Source organism: Mirounga leonina, unplaced genomic scaffold (assembly GCF_011800145.1).
Source record: "Mirounga leonina isolate KUSES-001 unplaced genomic scaffold, KU_Mleo_1.0 Mir_376, whole genome shotgun sequence".
Lineage (NCBI taxonomy): Eukaryota > Metazoa > Chordata > Mammalia > Carnivora > Phocidae > Mirounga > Mirounga leonina.
Window position 1 is genome coordinate 3,675,861 of NW_023270718.1, and position 14,814 is coordinate 3,690,674.

At 57.5% G+C, this 14,814-nt stretch overlaps 2 protein-coding genes across 4 annotated transcripts in view; both read right to left on the reverse strand.

The window, feature by feature from the left end:
• The window catches only part of SLC8A2 (solute carrier family 8 member A2), a 29,248-nt gene extending 25,397 nt beyond the window's left edge, over positions 1 to 3,851 (reverse strand). Inside the window, exon 1 of the mRNA XM_034986872.1 lies at positions 3,761 to 3,851. The gene's annotated coding sequence lies outside the window, so the exon portion shown is untranslated. The remainder of the gene's footprint in view (positions 1 to 3,760) is intronic.
• A 319-nt stretch (positions 3,852 to 4,170) lies between these two features.
• KPTN (kaptin, actin binding protein) lies at positions 4,171 to 11,937 on the reverse strand. 3 transcript variants are annotated; one of them, XM_034986874.1, is made up of 12 exons: positions 11,666 to 11,937; positions 11,236 to 11,318; positions 11,033 to 11,135; positions 10,885 to 10,939; positions 9,789 to 9,864; positions 9,621 to 9,694; positions 9,153 to 9,262; positions 9,004 to 9,081; positions 8,258 to 8,333; positions 7,425 to 7,560; positions 7,136 to 7,318; positions 4,174 to 6,600 (listed from the first exon to the last, which is right to left on the reverse strand). In XM_034986874.1, the coding sequence occupies exons 1-12, from the start codon at positions 11,886 to 11,888 to the stop codon at positions 6,472 to 6,474; spliced, it is 1,326 nt and encodes a 441-aa protein (XP_034842765.1). In that variant the 5' UTR covers positions 11,889 to 11,937; the 3' UTR covers positions 4,174 to 6,471. The 3 variants fall into 3 exon arrangements, with proteins under 3 accessions (XP_034842767.1, XP_034842765.1, XP_034842766.1); XM_034986875.1 differs by having other exon boundaries at positions 4,176 to 6,600; positions 11,033 to 11,117; XM_034986876.1 differs by lacking the exons at positions 9,621 to 9,694; positions 9,789 to 9,864 and having other exon boundaries at positions 4,171 to 6,600.
• Positions 11,938 to 14,814: the final 2,877 nt, after the last annotated feature.

Below are 14,814 nucleotides of genomic sequence, written 5' to 3' on the forward strand. Positions count from 1 at the left end.
GGTGCCCGGGTCTTCAGCAGCTATGACGAGGCCCCGTGTTGGGCTTTTGGTCTCATTTGTGGGTTCTGGGGTCTCTACGGTTTCAATACTTCTCCAGCCTCTGATTCTGGGTTTGAGAGGCTATCTCTGTGTCTTGCCTCAGTTCCCTTTAAAAATGCAAACCAGGGGCACCTGGGTGGCTCAGTTGGTGGGGTGTCTGCCTTCAGCTCAGGTCACGATCTCGGGGTCCTGGGATTGAGCCCCGTGTCAGGCTCTGTGGTCAGCGAGGAGTCTGCTTCTCCCTCTCCCACTGCCCTTCCCCCCAGCTCATGCTCTCCCTCTCTCAAATAAATAAATGAAATCTTAAAAAAAAAAAACCCCAAACCCAAGTCAGTTCACATCCTTCCTCTGCTCAGAACCCTCCATGGCTCCCGACTCAGTCTCAGCCAGAGTACCACAGCCCTCGCCCTGGCTCATAAGGTCTCACATGATCTGCCCCCCTCGTTCCCTCTCTGGCATCATCTCCTCCCCCTTGCTTGCTTGGCCCCAGCCACCTCGAGGTTCCTCACATACTAGACAAGTTCTTGCCTCAGGGCCTTTGCCCCTGTTGTTCCCCCTTCCTGGGTCACTCATCCCCACTGATTCACCCTCTCTTCTCCAGTTCTCCACTCAGACATCACCTTCCTGAGCTCTCCATTCAAAACGACGCCACCCCACTATGGGGAGTCCCTAACCCGTTCCTTGATGGAGAGGGCCAAGGCTCAGAGGTCAAAAACTCGTTCAAAGCTTCCAGCACCAACTCTGGCTCCATTTCTCTCTCCAAGAGTGGCCCAAACTCCCAGTTCCCCTGCCCGACTCTTGCATTGCCTTGGTAACCCAGTAGCCTATAAAAAAAAAGGGGGGGGACTGACAGAAGAAGGAGGGGCCCTCTGAGCCTGCACCTCCCTGATCGCTGTCTTGCCTCAGTTCTCCCGGTAACTTGCATTTCTGTCCGAAAGTTCTTCTCTGAGTCTAACCCACAGCCTGCCCCCAAAACACGCCCACGTACTCACGGGCAGGGAGCTGGCTCCTCTGGGGGAGGGAGGCAGAATGTTGGCAGAACTTCCCTGAGGAGTGTGTGTGTGAGTGTGTGTGTGTGGGCGGGGAGAGGGGGATTCTTAAAGGGCCACTGCACAATTAGCCCCCTTAGCAAGGCCCCTAATGATACATCTAATTAGCAGCCCCCTAATTAGCAACAACTTAGGCATAATTACAAACCCACCAGGATCCAAAGCAAAGACTCATGCTCTCTTCTCCCTCCCTTCTCCCAGGCTTTCTGGAGTAACAAGGGCCACCTGGGAGTCAAGAATTCATCTCAAGCATCAAACTCCCTCTGTCATGGGAGGGCCATGGCCTGGAAATTGCCCTGCAAGTCTAACCACCTGTCCCTCCTGCTGCGGTCCTCAAGGGAGACCAGAGTCTGCCAATGGGTGTTCTCACGCCTGCCCTCCTTGCCCAGGGGCTGGGCAAAGCAGCCTGGCTCAATCTCTTTTCCTGAAAAACCTGGTTTTCTCTCACTGAGGCCTTAAGGGGAGGAGGGATCAGGGAGAGAAAGCACTAGATAAATATTTGTGAAACGAAGGACCAAGAGCTCTGAGCCCTGCCGCCGGGCCAGCTGGGCTTCCTCTGCTGGAGGCGCCTGCCTATGCCTTCTCCATTCACCAGCAGCCCTGAAACCTAAGCTGGATTTAGAATCCAGGGGCAAAAGGATCAGGTTGAGGCCAGGGTAGGAGTCTGGAGGGCAGATGGTGGCATCTCTGCATCTCTCCCCACCCTCGTGGGCAGGTGACCAGCTGGTCAGTGGTGAGCACCCCGGGTCCGCCTCCCGCGCCTCCCAGGGGCTCGGAGAGCTCCTTCCTAGAGTGAGACTGCAAGCATAAGGGGGGGGGGGGGTCCAGTCCGGTATGCCAGGTGGGACCTCCTCCCTCCCTCACGTCCCTCACATTGGCAAGGGAGGTGGTGGTTCCTGGTTGTGCTCTGGTGGGGGCAAGGGTTGCCCGCCACCCCTCGGAGGGATTCTGAGGTGGGGACACAGGCTTCTAAACACACCCACTTACTGCTCCAGGGGTGAGCCAGGCTCTCCCAGCACCACGTCCCAGCCTGGGGGTCACACGTAGTCTCAGTGCTCAGGGCTATGACACCCTGATGGGTAAATTGAGGTCTGGAGGGGAAAAGAGCATGGCCAGGTCAAGTAGCTTCAAATCAGGGGCAGGGGAGGATGGAAACTCAAGGCATAGGACTGCTAAGCTGGTGCTCTTCCAAATCCAGCTGGGCCCCACATGGATACTTGAGGACCTCACCCCATCACAGCCTGGGCTACAGGCTAGGCCCACACCTCTCCCCTGGTCACTCACTCTCGCCCAGCTTCTCTGGGGCCCCCTTCCCCCAGGAAAGAAGAAGATGCACTGGCCAGGGACCTCCAGACTCAGAGGGGCCCTCTCAGAGCCCCCAAGGGATGGGGAAGTAGCTTTGGAGAGTCACCTCCACTGAGAGACAGTTCTGAGGCTGGTATGCCATGAGAGGGATGGAGGTGAGGCTGCAGAAAGGACTGGCCTGACTCACCCAGTACCTTAGTGCTGTGCCTGGAGTAGGAAAGGTGCTCAGTAACTGTCAAAGGAACGGACGAGTGAAGCAAGCAATGCACAAATGGCAAAAGAGGTACAGAAGTCAGACTGCAGGAAGGACCGGCCCAGTCTGTATGAAGAGGAATGGGGAGGCAAGATCGGGGGACTGGTGCAGTGTCCACCACAAAGGGTATATAGGCTAGACTGCAAGAAGGACTGGCTTCAGAATGCCAGATACAAGGCAGGGGAGAGGAGAGGAGCTCTGTCCTGGGGGGGGGGGGTGGGGAGGGATGGGGCACAAGCCGGCCGGGAGGATGGGCGGGAGCTCAGCTGAAGAAGGGAGAGGAGTTTGGGGGACTCCGCACCTTCTGGGGGAGCCCACTCTGTGGAGTGGGGGTAATCTTCTTCCTCCAGGTCTCCCCCTTGCCAGGGGCGGGACGAAGGTGTGTAGGAGGAGAGTTAACCCACTACCAGGGAAGAGAGAGACAGAGAAACAGAGACCACATACCTACAGAGATGGAGAGAAGGAGGGAGAGGGGCAGAGAAGAGAGAGGGAGACACCCACAGAGACAAAAACACAGGAGAGCAGAGACGGGAGAGAGAGACAGAGACACACACACACACAGATGGTGAAAGAGGAAGGCAGAGAGAAAGAAACCAAGGACTTAGAGACAGAATCCCCAAAAGACACAGAACAGACCCATGCACAGAGGAAACCAGAGGGACAGAGGTGCGAGTAAGGGACTGAGAAACAGGGACACAGGGAAAGGGACTCAAGAGAGGCAGCCAGACTCTGCAGGACAGGACCCCCGAGAGATGTGGAGAGACGGAAAGATGAGACCCAGACGCAGGAAGGCGGGGGCGGAGGGAGAGAAGGCGAAGGGTGGCTGCCCCAGACAGGCTGGGGTGTTCTCGCCCCGTCAGTGCCCAGGAGGCACCCCCTCCTCAGCCCACCATGCTCCCTGGAACACAGGAGGGGCTGAGGATGTTGGCTGCTGGTGGTGCCCCCAACCCACAGAAGGGACTGGGTATCCCCACCGGGGATATGCAGCCCCCCAACCCCCATAAACGAGCTCAGGGAAAAGCAGCTCCTGGCTCCTCAAATGTCCCCCTCCACCCGCCTGGGACAACACCATCCTTCCTCCACGCCCCTCCCCGCCCAACGGAGGGTCTCTTACCTGCAGCTGTAGCTTGGAGCAGGTCCCCCTAGCACTGGGCTGGCAATGGTGGGTGACTCCACCCGACAGAGAGAGAGAGAGAGAGAGAGAGAAGCTGGAGACTGAGAGGGAGAGCCAGGGAGGAGGGGAGGGAGAGGGGATAGAGGGAGGAGAGGAAGAGGGGGGAGGGACCCGGGGGAGGGGGAGTCAGGAGAGAGGGAGGAGGAGGGACGGGGGAGAGTGCTGGGAGGGAGGAGGAGGAGCCAGAGACAGAGGGGAGGAGGAGGAGGCGGGGAGAGGGGAGGCTGCGGCGAGGCGGGGGGGAGGCTTGGGGAGGGGCCTGGAGAGAGGAGGTTGGGGGGAGCCCAAGCCTCCCACCCACCCTTTCAGGTTCAGCACCACAGACAAGGGACAGAGGCGGAGGGTGCTTGTGTGTGTGTGTGTGTGTGTGTGTGTTTGGGGGGGGGCTTGGGGGTCATTCAGAGGCATCCTTCCCCCTCCCCAACACACACACACTCTGATCCATACAAGGGCCAGAGAGGCACGAACAGCTACAAATAGTTACAGGCTCACAGAACCAGAGGGAGGGCAAAAATGTTTAACCAGTCAGATCCAAATTCACATGCTGTGCCTGCAGACATAACCTCGCCAAGCAAGCCAGAAACAACCACAAAGGCACCCATTAATAATAGTAACAACAGTTGCCATTCATACCGCCCTTACCACCTGCCAGGCGATGTTAGAAATTTTTTTTGGTAAGTGACTGACAGGTGCTGACACAACTAGCCCTTCTAATAACCCTGTGAGATAATGCTATTAGCCTCATTTTACAGATGGGGAAATCGAGGCACAGAGTGGCCAAGTGGGGCTTCGGGCTCCACAGCCTTAACCACTCCACTGTGCGCTGTCCCAGACCGAGGAGCAAGTGAGAAGTCAGGCAGCGAACCGCAAACGGCCAGGCGGGGAGCTGAGTCCTAAAGATACAAAATCCTGAGCCCTGAAGTGGACACACAGGTGCACATACACGCCCGTGAGCACACGCTTCACAGACTCACACCACTGCTGACGAAACTCACCTAATCCCATGCCGGGGTCCCACTCCCACCCAGGACGGCAGGTGATGCAGCTCTCCGCCTCAGCAGGCGGGCAGCAGGAGGGAGGAGACCCCACCCGCGCCAACAGTCCATGCCCATCGCCAGTCCAGGCTGGACACCCTTGGGCAGGCTGCCAGGAGGAGGGAGGCGATTCAACTCCCTGCAATTTCCCACGCCTGGGCCCAGGATTCTAGGAGCTGACAAGGGTGGCCAAGGATTGGTGGGCTCCTGCCTCCTAAAAACCCACCAGGTGGCTTGGTCTTCACGGTCAGTGTGGGTGGTCAGACTGTTGGGTGGACTTCCTTGGTAGGAGGTAGACGGATGGCCAGAATGACTGTGGTGTCTGCCCCTCTGTGCTGGGAAGCAGGAGTACCACCCAAACCCTGCCCCAAGGAGGAAAAAGCCCACCCTCCCCACCAGTCTGGGGATCCTGCTCTCGGGAATTAGTCCCCAACCCCCTGCCCGAGACGCTATTTCTGGCCTGCGGTGGGGGAGGGCGACAGTTCTCCCTGTTCCTGCCCTCCACTGGTCCCGGAGATACAGGCCTCTGCTTCCTTCTCCCTTGCCCTAGCCGGGGCTGCCAGAGGGAGCAAATCCTACAGCCAGCCCAGCCTTGGGCCAGGGAAACCAGCCCTGTCTCAAACTCCCTGGTCACTGGATCCCCTGGGCTTTTCAATCAGGTCTAACCTTGGTCCTTTCCAGCATGGCACACCCTGGGTCTCTCCCTCCTGGGTCTCATCGCGGTATGCCCCACTGGGATCTAAAGTCAGTTGCTTTCTGTTGGGGTCTAACCTTGGCCCTCGGCACAAAGTCTAACCACAGTAATTTCTGTCGGGGGTCCAACCTCAGCATTATTCATATGGGGGGCGGGGCTAGCTTCACACCCTCTGCGGCAATTTGACTACAGCTTCCCACGGCAGTCCTTCCCACCTGTATCCTTTCTTTTGAGGCTTAATTTCTGTATTTTTCCCATTGGGGTCTAACCTCAGATCCAGGGCACCACACTGGAGTCCAACCTCAGATCCAGGGCGCCCCACTGGGGTCTAACCTCAGATCCAGAGCGCTCCACTGGGGTCTAACCTCAGTCCTTTTCCTTGGCTTCTACAATCTCTTCCACGTTGGTTTCACTTCAGCCTTTATAGCAGGGCCTCATTTCTATTCTCTGAGGTCTACACTATGATCTCAGCTCAGTCCCGCTTCTAGGTCTAACCTTGGATTTTCTCTCCTCATATGCCCCTCTCTCCTATTCTTCTGGGCGATTCCAGCACCCAACACCGAGCCTGGCACACAGCAGGTGCAAACACTTCCCAGAATGAAAGAATGAAGACAAGTCAAAGTCTGCTTCCTCTGGACATATAAATAATCATTGGCTGACCAATTCTCACTGGGGGTGGAAGGGGGGGGTCGGGTGAGATCATCCCATTTTCAAACGGGGACACTGAGGTACGAGACAGGGGTGCGTCAGCCAGAGTTGCAGGGCACAATGGGGCAGAGCCTGAGCAGGAACTCCCAGCTCCACCATCCTGGGGGGCCTGGGGAGACCATCCCCTCCTTCAGGAGGCTTCCCCACCATGAATGGCTAGAGGCGATTACTCCAGTGAACTGCCCCTGGGCCCGGGGCGGGCAGTGGGTGGGAGCTCAGGAGGCCGAGGTCTCAGTGGGCCCCAAACCAGCCCTGTCCCCAGGCCTCTGCGACTGATGTCTCCTCTGCTGTACTTGATGCCGAAGCCGGGTCAGGACCAGCTCCGACGCCTGGACCAGGCTGTGCTGTGGGAAACAAGAGGAGGCCCAGCTGAGACAGGGCAGGAGGGGCGCAGGTTGGACCACGCGGGAGCTCGGCTGCGGCAGGAGGTTGGAGAGCAGACCAGCATGTGGGGTGGGAATGGATCTCTGTGATGGGGTGAAGTTAGACCCAAGAGGATGCCCTTCATTGAATTTCCAGTGGGAGGAACAGAGCCTAGGCCCAAATGTATGGGTGTGAGGTTAGAACTCAGAAGGGACAGGGAAGGACCGAAACATGGCAGAGACGCTACATTGTATGGGAGTGAGGCTGAGGTTAGACCACTGCGGCGGGGGGCACGGGGGGCGGGGGGGACAAAGGTGAGACCTTGACAACAAAGGATAGGCTAATAAGGCAGAGGAGGGGGGCGCCTGGGTGGTGCCTGAATGCACGTCCTCGTGGGGCTTCGCCCCGTCCCCTTCCGTGTTTCTGGGGAGAGCATGCCCTCAACAGAACAGGTGTGCCAAAGCCCCCAGCCCAGGCTCTGCCTCGAGGGGAACCGAACCCGGGAAGCCCGGCTACCTGCAGGATGTGCACGCCCTTCAGGGAGACCACGGCGAGCTCCTGCAGCCCATCCCCAGTCAGGTCCACGTGTGCCATGGCCAGCAGCGGGCTGGAGAAGCCTCGCCGCCACAGCAGGCGGAATCCGCGCTCGGCCTCCGGGAGCCCGGACTCCGGGCCGAAGTACTTGTAACAGAGCAGCTCCTGCGGGGGGTGGGGGGGGGCGGGGGGGCGGGGGGGCGAGGGTCACATGGGGATGCGGGGCAGTGGGAGGGGACAGGCGGCGGTGGTCCCATTCCCCAGGTCCCACCTGCCCGTAGGTGGCCACCAGGACTTCGGGCCACCCATCCAGGTCCACATCGGTGACCAGGCCACAGAGGACGCTGTCAAACTGGTCACTGCCGGGCAGGAGAAGCTGGTCCTCGAGGCCCCGGCTCAGCAGGTCCCTGAGGGTCCCCGAACACGGTGGGGAGACCGAGGTCATACCACAGTGCCCGCAGGCCTGGTCTGGGTGTCCATGCTGCTCCCCTTCCCAGGTCTGAGCCACGCTGTTCCTCCTGACGCCCGGACCCCCTCGTCTCCAACCTGGACATCTCCACATCCACCAAGGGGAACCCAAATCGCTCACTCCCAGACTGGCAACCCGCTATTCCCCAGTAGGGACACCCACGCTGTCCCCTGGAGGCGGGACCATCTCACGCTCACATGGAGGCCCCACTTTGCCTCCAGTCTGGACGCGCACACGGCCTCCGTGGGGCCGGGGGGTGGGGGGAGCTCGGTCCCAGCTTGGACACCTGCGCTGCCCAGCAGGGGAGCCACATCTGCTTGCTCTGGCTCCCGAGAGCAGACTGGGACGTTTTCAGAAATTCTGCCAGCTGGCTGGCATCATATTGGTGGCTCAAAATCTACCGCGGTGGGAGTAGGGACACTCCAGAAATCGATCGGCCACACGCCGAGCCAGGTGGTAAGCATTTGCCAACTCGCTTGTCCAGGGGGAGTGGGCATCTCGGTTCCCACCCCAAGGCACTGAGGTAGCCCCGACAAGCTCCAGACATTCACACTCCCCTCCCTGGGGCACGACCACCTTGAGCTGCCCAGCCCGAACGACCTCCCCCAAGGGGACTTCCTGCCGAGGCCCCTCACCGATACACCACTGCGGGCTCCAACATGCTGGCTACAAGCACGCCGTACTCTTCCTGCTGTGGCCTGTCCACGGTCTCTGCAGAAGGGACACGAGGGGGGCAGGGCCTGAGGCGACAGGCTCCAGGCTCCTCCTCACACCCCCGCTCCGCGACAGGACGAAGACCCGAAGCTGTGCCAGGGAGGGATGCTTTGAGGTTAGACCACAAGAGAACGCGGAGTGAGGGGAGACGCCGGGAGGAGGAGCAGGTGTGAGGCCAGAGTGGGAGGGAGAGGAGTGAAGACCAAGCCAAGGGGCAGAAGGCAGCCTGCAGAGGTCAGGCGAAGGGAACCCACCAGGGAAGGCCAGGGAAGAGGAACAGAGCAACACGTGGGGCAAGAGGGGAGCCCGAGTAGGAGGGTGCACAGAGTTCCTGGGGTTGGGGGGTGTGGGGGGGGACCTCAGGGTTAGATCGCAACAAGAGACAGAGTGAAGAGGCCAGAGTGGGGATGAGAGGAAGTCACAGTGTGCCGGCTGACGGTTAGACCGCCAAGGGAAAGACAGAAGTCCAACTCCAGAGAGGGTCTAAGGTTAGACCACTGGGGCAAGTCGCTGAAGTGAAATCTGAGAGCACAGAGGGGAGGGAGGGGGCCCAGGAGCGATAGGGGGCGGGTGCCAGGGGGTTGGACACTTTGGGAGAGGGGCATGAATCTGGGTGTGGGGAGCCGAGCGTGCAGAAGTTGCCCCCCACCCCAGGACCAGAGCTCACCCTCAGGGGCCGAGAGGCTGAACACGATCACTCGGGAGATGGGGCCATCCTGCAGGATCGTCCATGTCTGCAGGATCTCTGTGGGGAGGGGGAGGACTCAGGGCCCTGGCCCCAGCCCCTGGCTCCCGGCCCCCATCCTGGGACCTCACCTTGGCTTCGCTGGTCCACGTGGGCAACTCGGACATAACCACTCTGACAGCCGAGGGCGGAGAGTCGCCGGGACGTGCCAGGGAGGTTGTGGACGTCAAGCCAGAGGACGCTGGTGGGCGGGCGGGTGGACAGCGGGGCTGAGGGTGTCACCAGGTACTGGTCCCATGTTCTGCCCCCCCAGGAGCATCCACCCCCTTCCCGTAGCCCTGGGAACCCACTGGGGAGTCTGATTTCTCTGAGGTTCTCTGATTTCCCTGAGTCTGTTTTGTGTTTTCTCTGTGATCACCACTGTTGACCAGCTTCTCCGAAGTCACATCCGTGGCCCGAGTTTGCTGAACTCCCCTCCCCTGCCCAGTTTCTCTGAGGTCATCTCCATCCTCACTGTTCCTAAGCGTTTTCCCACTACCTGATTTCTCTGAGGCCGCCTGCTCCAGTCCCCAAGGGCCTCTTTCCAGGAACTCTCTTACCTACTGGTCAGGTTCGTGAGTTCTGGGAAGAGGTTTTCCACGGGCTGTTCTTCAAACTGATGCAGCCCCTCGTTCTGGGGGAACCAAGACCGAGGCCAGCCTCACACCCAGCACCAGCCCATGGCGACCGGGGCAGGGCCCTGCCCACCGCACCTCCCTCTGCCTCACCTCCTTGTACAGATGAATGGCCGGGTCATTCCCACTCAGGAGAAACACTGTCTCCAGTTGATTCCCGACCTGGACCCTGAAAGCAGACAAATCTAGAGCCCCAGTGTGGCAGAGTCCATGTGTAGAACTGTCCAACCTCAGAATCGCAGAAACCTTCTGTTTCTGGAGCCCTCACCTGCTAGAATCCTCATTCTGGGTGTGGATGCAGGCACGGAACATGGGGCTCTAGTGTTCTAGAACACTAGGACCTCTTTAATCTAGAACTGCGGTATTCCAGAAGTTCTGCTTTCCATCTCCTTTGAAATACTCGAACTTCTAGAAATGGCCACCATGGATATGTGGACTCATAAAATAGCAGAACATCCAAATCCTAGAATCCAGAACATCAGCTTCTAGAATTCTCACCTGCTAGACCAGAGGCTGGCAAACTATGACCTACAGACCAAATCCAACTTCCCCCCTGTTGCTGTAAATAAAGTTCTATTGAAACAGTTACACCAATTATTTACAGAGTGTCAATGGCCGTCTTCTTGCTACTTGTCTGGCAGCCAAGTAGTTCTAACAGAAAAACTTGGCCAATCACTGTGCTCGACCACTGGTGTTCTAGAATGGAACTCAGAGCTCTAGAGTGGAATTTTCACACTTTGGGATTCTAGGAACCTCCCATTCTAGATGGTCTGTATTCTGTCTCCTTGAAATATGAGAATACAAGATAAGAGAAGGACTTTATCACTATAGAATCTCAGAACTACCAAACTGCAGAATTTTTAAATCTTGGAATCTCAGAGCTTACAGCTCTAGAAAACTTAGCATCTCTGGATCTTGCAGGATCCAAATCTAGAACATCAGAACCTCAGAGTTCTAGATGTCTAGAACGCAAGTGCTCAATCAGCTCTCAGATTATCTAGTTCAGGGCTGAGGCTAGTCCACAGCCACTTTAAAAGCACAATGCTCTAAAAAACAAAACTAGAGTCTGACTGTCTATGGGCAGGTTTGCTGCCTCGTTTGCTAGAGCCTCCCCACTAAGGGCGTGTGCACACACACACACACACACACACACTCTCTCTCTACAGTATTACACCTGCAGCTTACATACTCTGCATGGCACAGCTGGAAAGGAGTGAACTGAAGCTCCAGGTTCAGGCAGCTCTCTGTAAGGGGAGCACATGCAGATGGGTACCGGGGACCTGACAGGTGCCCCCTCCCATCTTCCCCATCCCTCCTTCCCTCGAGGCCACACTTACGGGCTATGGAGTCAAGGTTGTACTCAGAGCCAGGCTCGTAGTCGCAGTAAATGTTCAGGAAGGGGCTGCCCTTGTCCCCTGAATCCTGGGGTAGGAAACTGGCCTCAGGGGAGAGTAGGGGCAGCGAGAGGGAGAGGGATTTGGGTCAGGCGCAGCGGGATCGTGAGGAGGAGGGAATGGGTAGGTGGAGCGGGCCTGGATACCTTGATGAACGTGATCCCCACCACCAGGCCCCGCTTTGGGGGTGACTTGTTGAAGGTGTCGATGGAGACAATCTCCGCGTCCACTGGCAGGGGACAAAGTTCACGTCAGGCAGACTCCTGACCCCTATATCCCCAATCACAGTGACCCCTGACCTCTAGGACTCACTAATCTCTGACCATGGCAATTACCATCATCTCTGGCTCCATGTGAATCCCGATCATCATAACTGTGGTAGGAGGGATCCTAACCTCTGGGTCTGAGGAATCCTGAACCCTAACCACTGACACCGATGCCTCCTCATTATCAGCCTTGATCCCTTTCAGTCACCCTGATCCCATTCTCTCATCACGGTGACCCAGCTCAGAGCTTCAGAAGCCTTCTCAACACCAAGTTCGAGGACCGCCCCCCCAACCCCATGGCGCCACGCACCGGGAATGTAGTTGAACTGCAGCTCCTTGGCCACGGGCCGGATTTTCTGTCGGAGGTCTTGGTAGCGGAAGCCCAGCACCTTGCCTTTAAGGGTGGCGGCCAGCAGCTCCCCGCGCCCGCCAGCGCCGCCCGCCAGCCCGTACACATTGCTCTGCGACGAGAAGCGCGTGAAGCTGTCCTCGCGCAGCGGGCAAGGCCCTGCGGCCACGGCCGCCTCGCCCATCACACCCCTCAACCACTCACCCCCCGGCCGCGCCCGCCGCCCGCCCTGCCCTACCCCACCCACCGCTCCCGAAGCGACCTGAACCGCCGGGTGGCCGCACGTCGCGCAGGCTGATGACGTAAAGAAGCTGCCGTCGCTGCCCTTTACCAAGATGGCCACCCGCCGGGCCGCCGGGGCTTCCTATAAGACTGCCCCACCGCGCATGCGCGCTCCTCGCCGCTCCTCTTCGGAGTCAAGGAGGGGGCTGCCACCGCCTGAACTGGGGAGGGGGCGGGCCTCGCTGTGGGCTCTGTGGAAGGTAGAATAATAATCCTAAAACTCAGTATAGTCCTTACGTGCCAGGAACTGTTCTAAGCGCTTTCCCTCTATTTATTTCAAACTCACAAGCAGGCTGAGGTAGGTACTATGTTTTACGAAGGAATCGAGGCACAGGAGGTAATTTGTCTATGATCGCACAGCTAGTAAGCGGTAGTGGAATCCGTACGAGATAGTTCCATAGTCTGTTATTTTAATCACGTTACCTTTAAAGTGGTGAAATGCATTCGTACCCAAGGAAAAAGGATCTGGCTGTCCGTCCTAGCAAAGAACCACCTCCTTCACTGAATGAATACCTACTTCGCGCCGGTCATGTTGGCTCCGATTTTCTCTGAATCCTGACAGCCACCCAGCTGTTATTACCCTGCTTTCATTTACTGAGCATTTACTGAGCACTTAACCGTGTGCCAGGTCATCCCTTACACATCAATCTCGATGAACCCTTCCAACTCGGCAAAGGAGTTTATTGTCCCAATTTATAGAGGATGAAATAAATGGTGGCTCTGATATGACTGGAAAGTGGGGGAGGCTCTGGGGTCTTCAGGGGTTCATATATGTGCTTCTTTTTTGTTGGACTCTAGAAAGGCATCAGGAGTTTGAGGGACTCTGTATACATCTGTACATCATTTCCAGAAGATAAGAGTTGGCCAACTGTCTGGCCACGTTGAGTTAATCTTCTGTCTCTGTCTCTGTCTCTCTGTCTCTCTCACACACACACACACTGCGGGAAGTACGAGTGTACATGCGGGTGCACACACATGTGAACGAGGACTGCAGGATCCGTGAAGGTAGGGACTGGATCTCCCTTGGTCACAGTCAGATCCCCAGCTCCTGGACCACAAGGTCTGACAAAAGCAAGCATTCAGTAAATGTGTTAGAAATCCACAGATTCCGTGCCAGCCCCTTTGCCAAGCACCAGGGACATTGTTACATAAGACATAAGGGGAAAGTTCTCAAAGGCACATGGGATCTGGAGGGTGGTTAAGGGGAGTCTGTGTCCATTCCCGACTTCGGGATTTGGTGACCAAATCCTCCTGGAGGGCAGGGTCTAGCTATGTGGTTTCATACTATATTCCCAGGGCCTAGACCAGGCATGGTATACAGTAGGTGCTTAGTGGATACTCGCTGAGTCGATGAAATGTGGGGTCTAATTCTGCTTCTGCTTTTTTTTTTTTTTTTAAGATTTATTTATTTATTTGAGAGAGCGAGAATGAGAGAGAGCACATGAGAGTGGGGAGGGTCAGAGGGAGAAGCAGACTCCCCGCCGAGCAGGGAGCCCGACGCGGGACTCGATCCCGGGACTCCAGGATCATGACCTGAGCCGAAGGCAGTCGCTTAACCAACTGAGCCACCCAGGCGCCCTAATTCTGCTTCTGAAGAATGTTTTCTTCAGGCTGCTTCTCCCTCACGTGGTAACCTCTAAGCTACATTCACTTAACATCTGTCAAATGAATAAATGAAGTTATAGGTTGGGAAGGAAAGAATTGTCCTGCTCAGTGATTTCCACCCCTTGCAGCACATGTGACTCGGCTGTGGAATTTTCAGGAAAAAAAACCAAAACCAGAACCTCCCAAAAGAGGGGGGAGCTTCATCCGAATCACAGTTTATCACCTTCTGACCCAGGCTTGTGTACTTCAAGTGATTTCAAGCCCAGCCCAGGGTTGAGACTCATTATTGAGGTCACTGGTGGCAGAAAGAGATTCTGGCGCTTAGTCTCCAGCCGGTGCCCGTGGCAGACATCAGTAATTGATCTCAGGTCTCAGGAGTCTTAACTGCGCCCTAGGCAGCCATCATCAACCAATCCATCTGAGCTGTGGGAGGAGCTCAAGGGGACAGGAGCAGGGCACGGTGCTGCAGTCCGTTCTCTCTTGACACGGTGAACCTGAACCTCTCTGGGACTTGTTCCAGGCTCTAGCCTGGAGCACCTCTTCGAGGAGCCTGACTTGGTCTCCCAGGCGGCCCCTCCTCTCGTCCTGCGCCCCCCTTCACTTCCAGACACCCCCTCCCATGGCGACTCTGAGCCTCCTCCAGTTCTGTCCCTGCCACAGCCCACGTGTGTCAGACTGCTCACCTCCACGCAAGCCTCCATTGTGGCATGTGGCGGAGGCAGGTGGTTCTTGCCCACCTTTCCCAGGCAAGGGCTCCTGTCGTCCCCCCTTCCACTTGCCACACCCGCTTGGTCTTCGTGCCCTGCCCACCGAAGTCGTGTCCCCCCTCATCCTGGGCACCTGGAACAAATACCACCAGGGCTTTCAACCCTCCTTCCATGAGGGGCCTCTTCCACCCTCCTTACCACCGTCCGTACCCTCCCTTCTCCAGCCAGCTGAGGGCTGGTACTGCCACCCACCGTCCCAGCGGAGGAAACTGAGGCCCGCAGAACCCAGAGGCCATAGGATCAAGCCAGGCGCTCCCAGACTCCCGAGCCCACCCATCCCCAGGCCTCCCCCAGGACCCCTGACCCCAGCCCCATCTTCAGTTATGCTCGCCCTCTTCTTTCCCACCAAGTGTGCCCAGAGCCCAAGGCAGGTACCAGGAGGGGCAGGAAGACAGGACACCAGCCCTGAAGGGAGAAGGGGGCAGCAGAGTTGAGGAGGAAAAAGAGAGACTCATG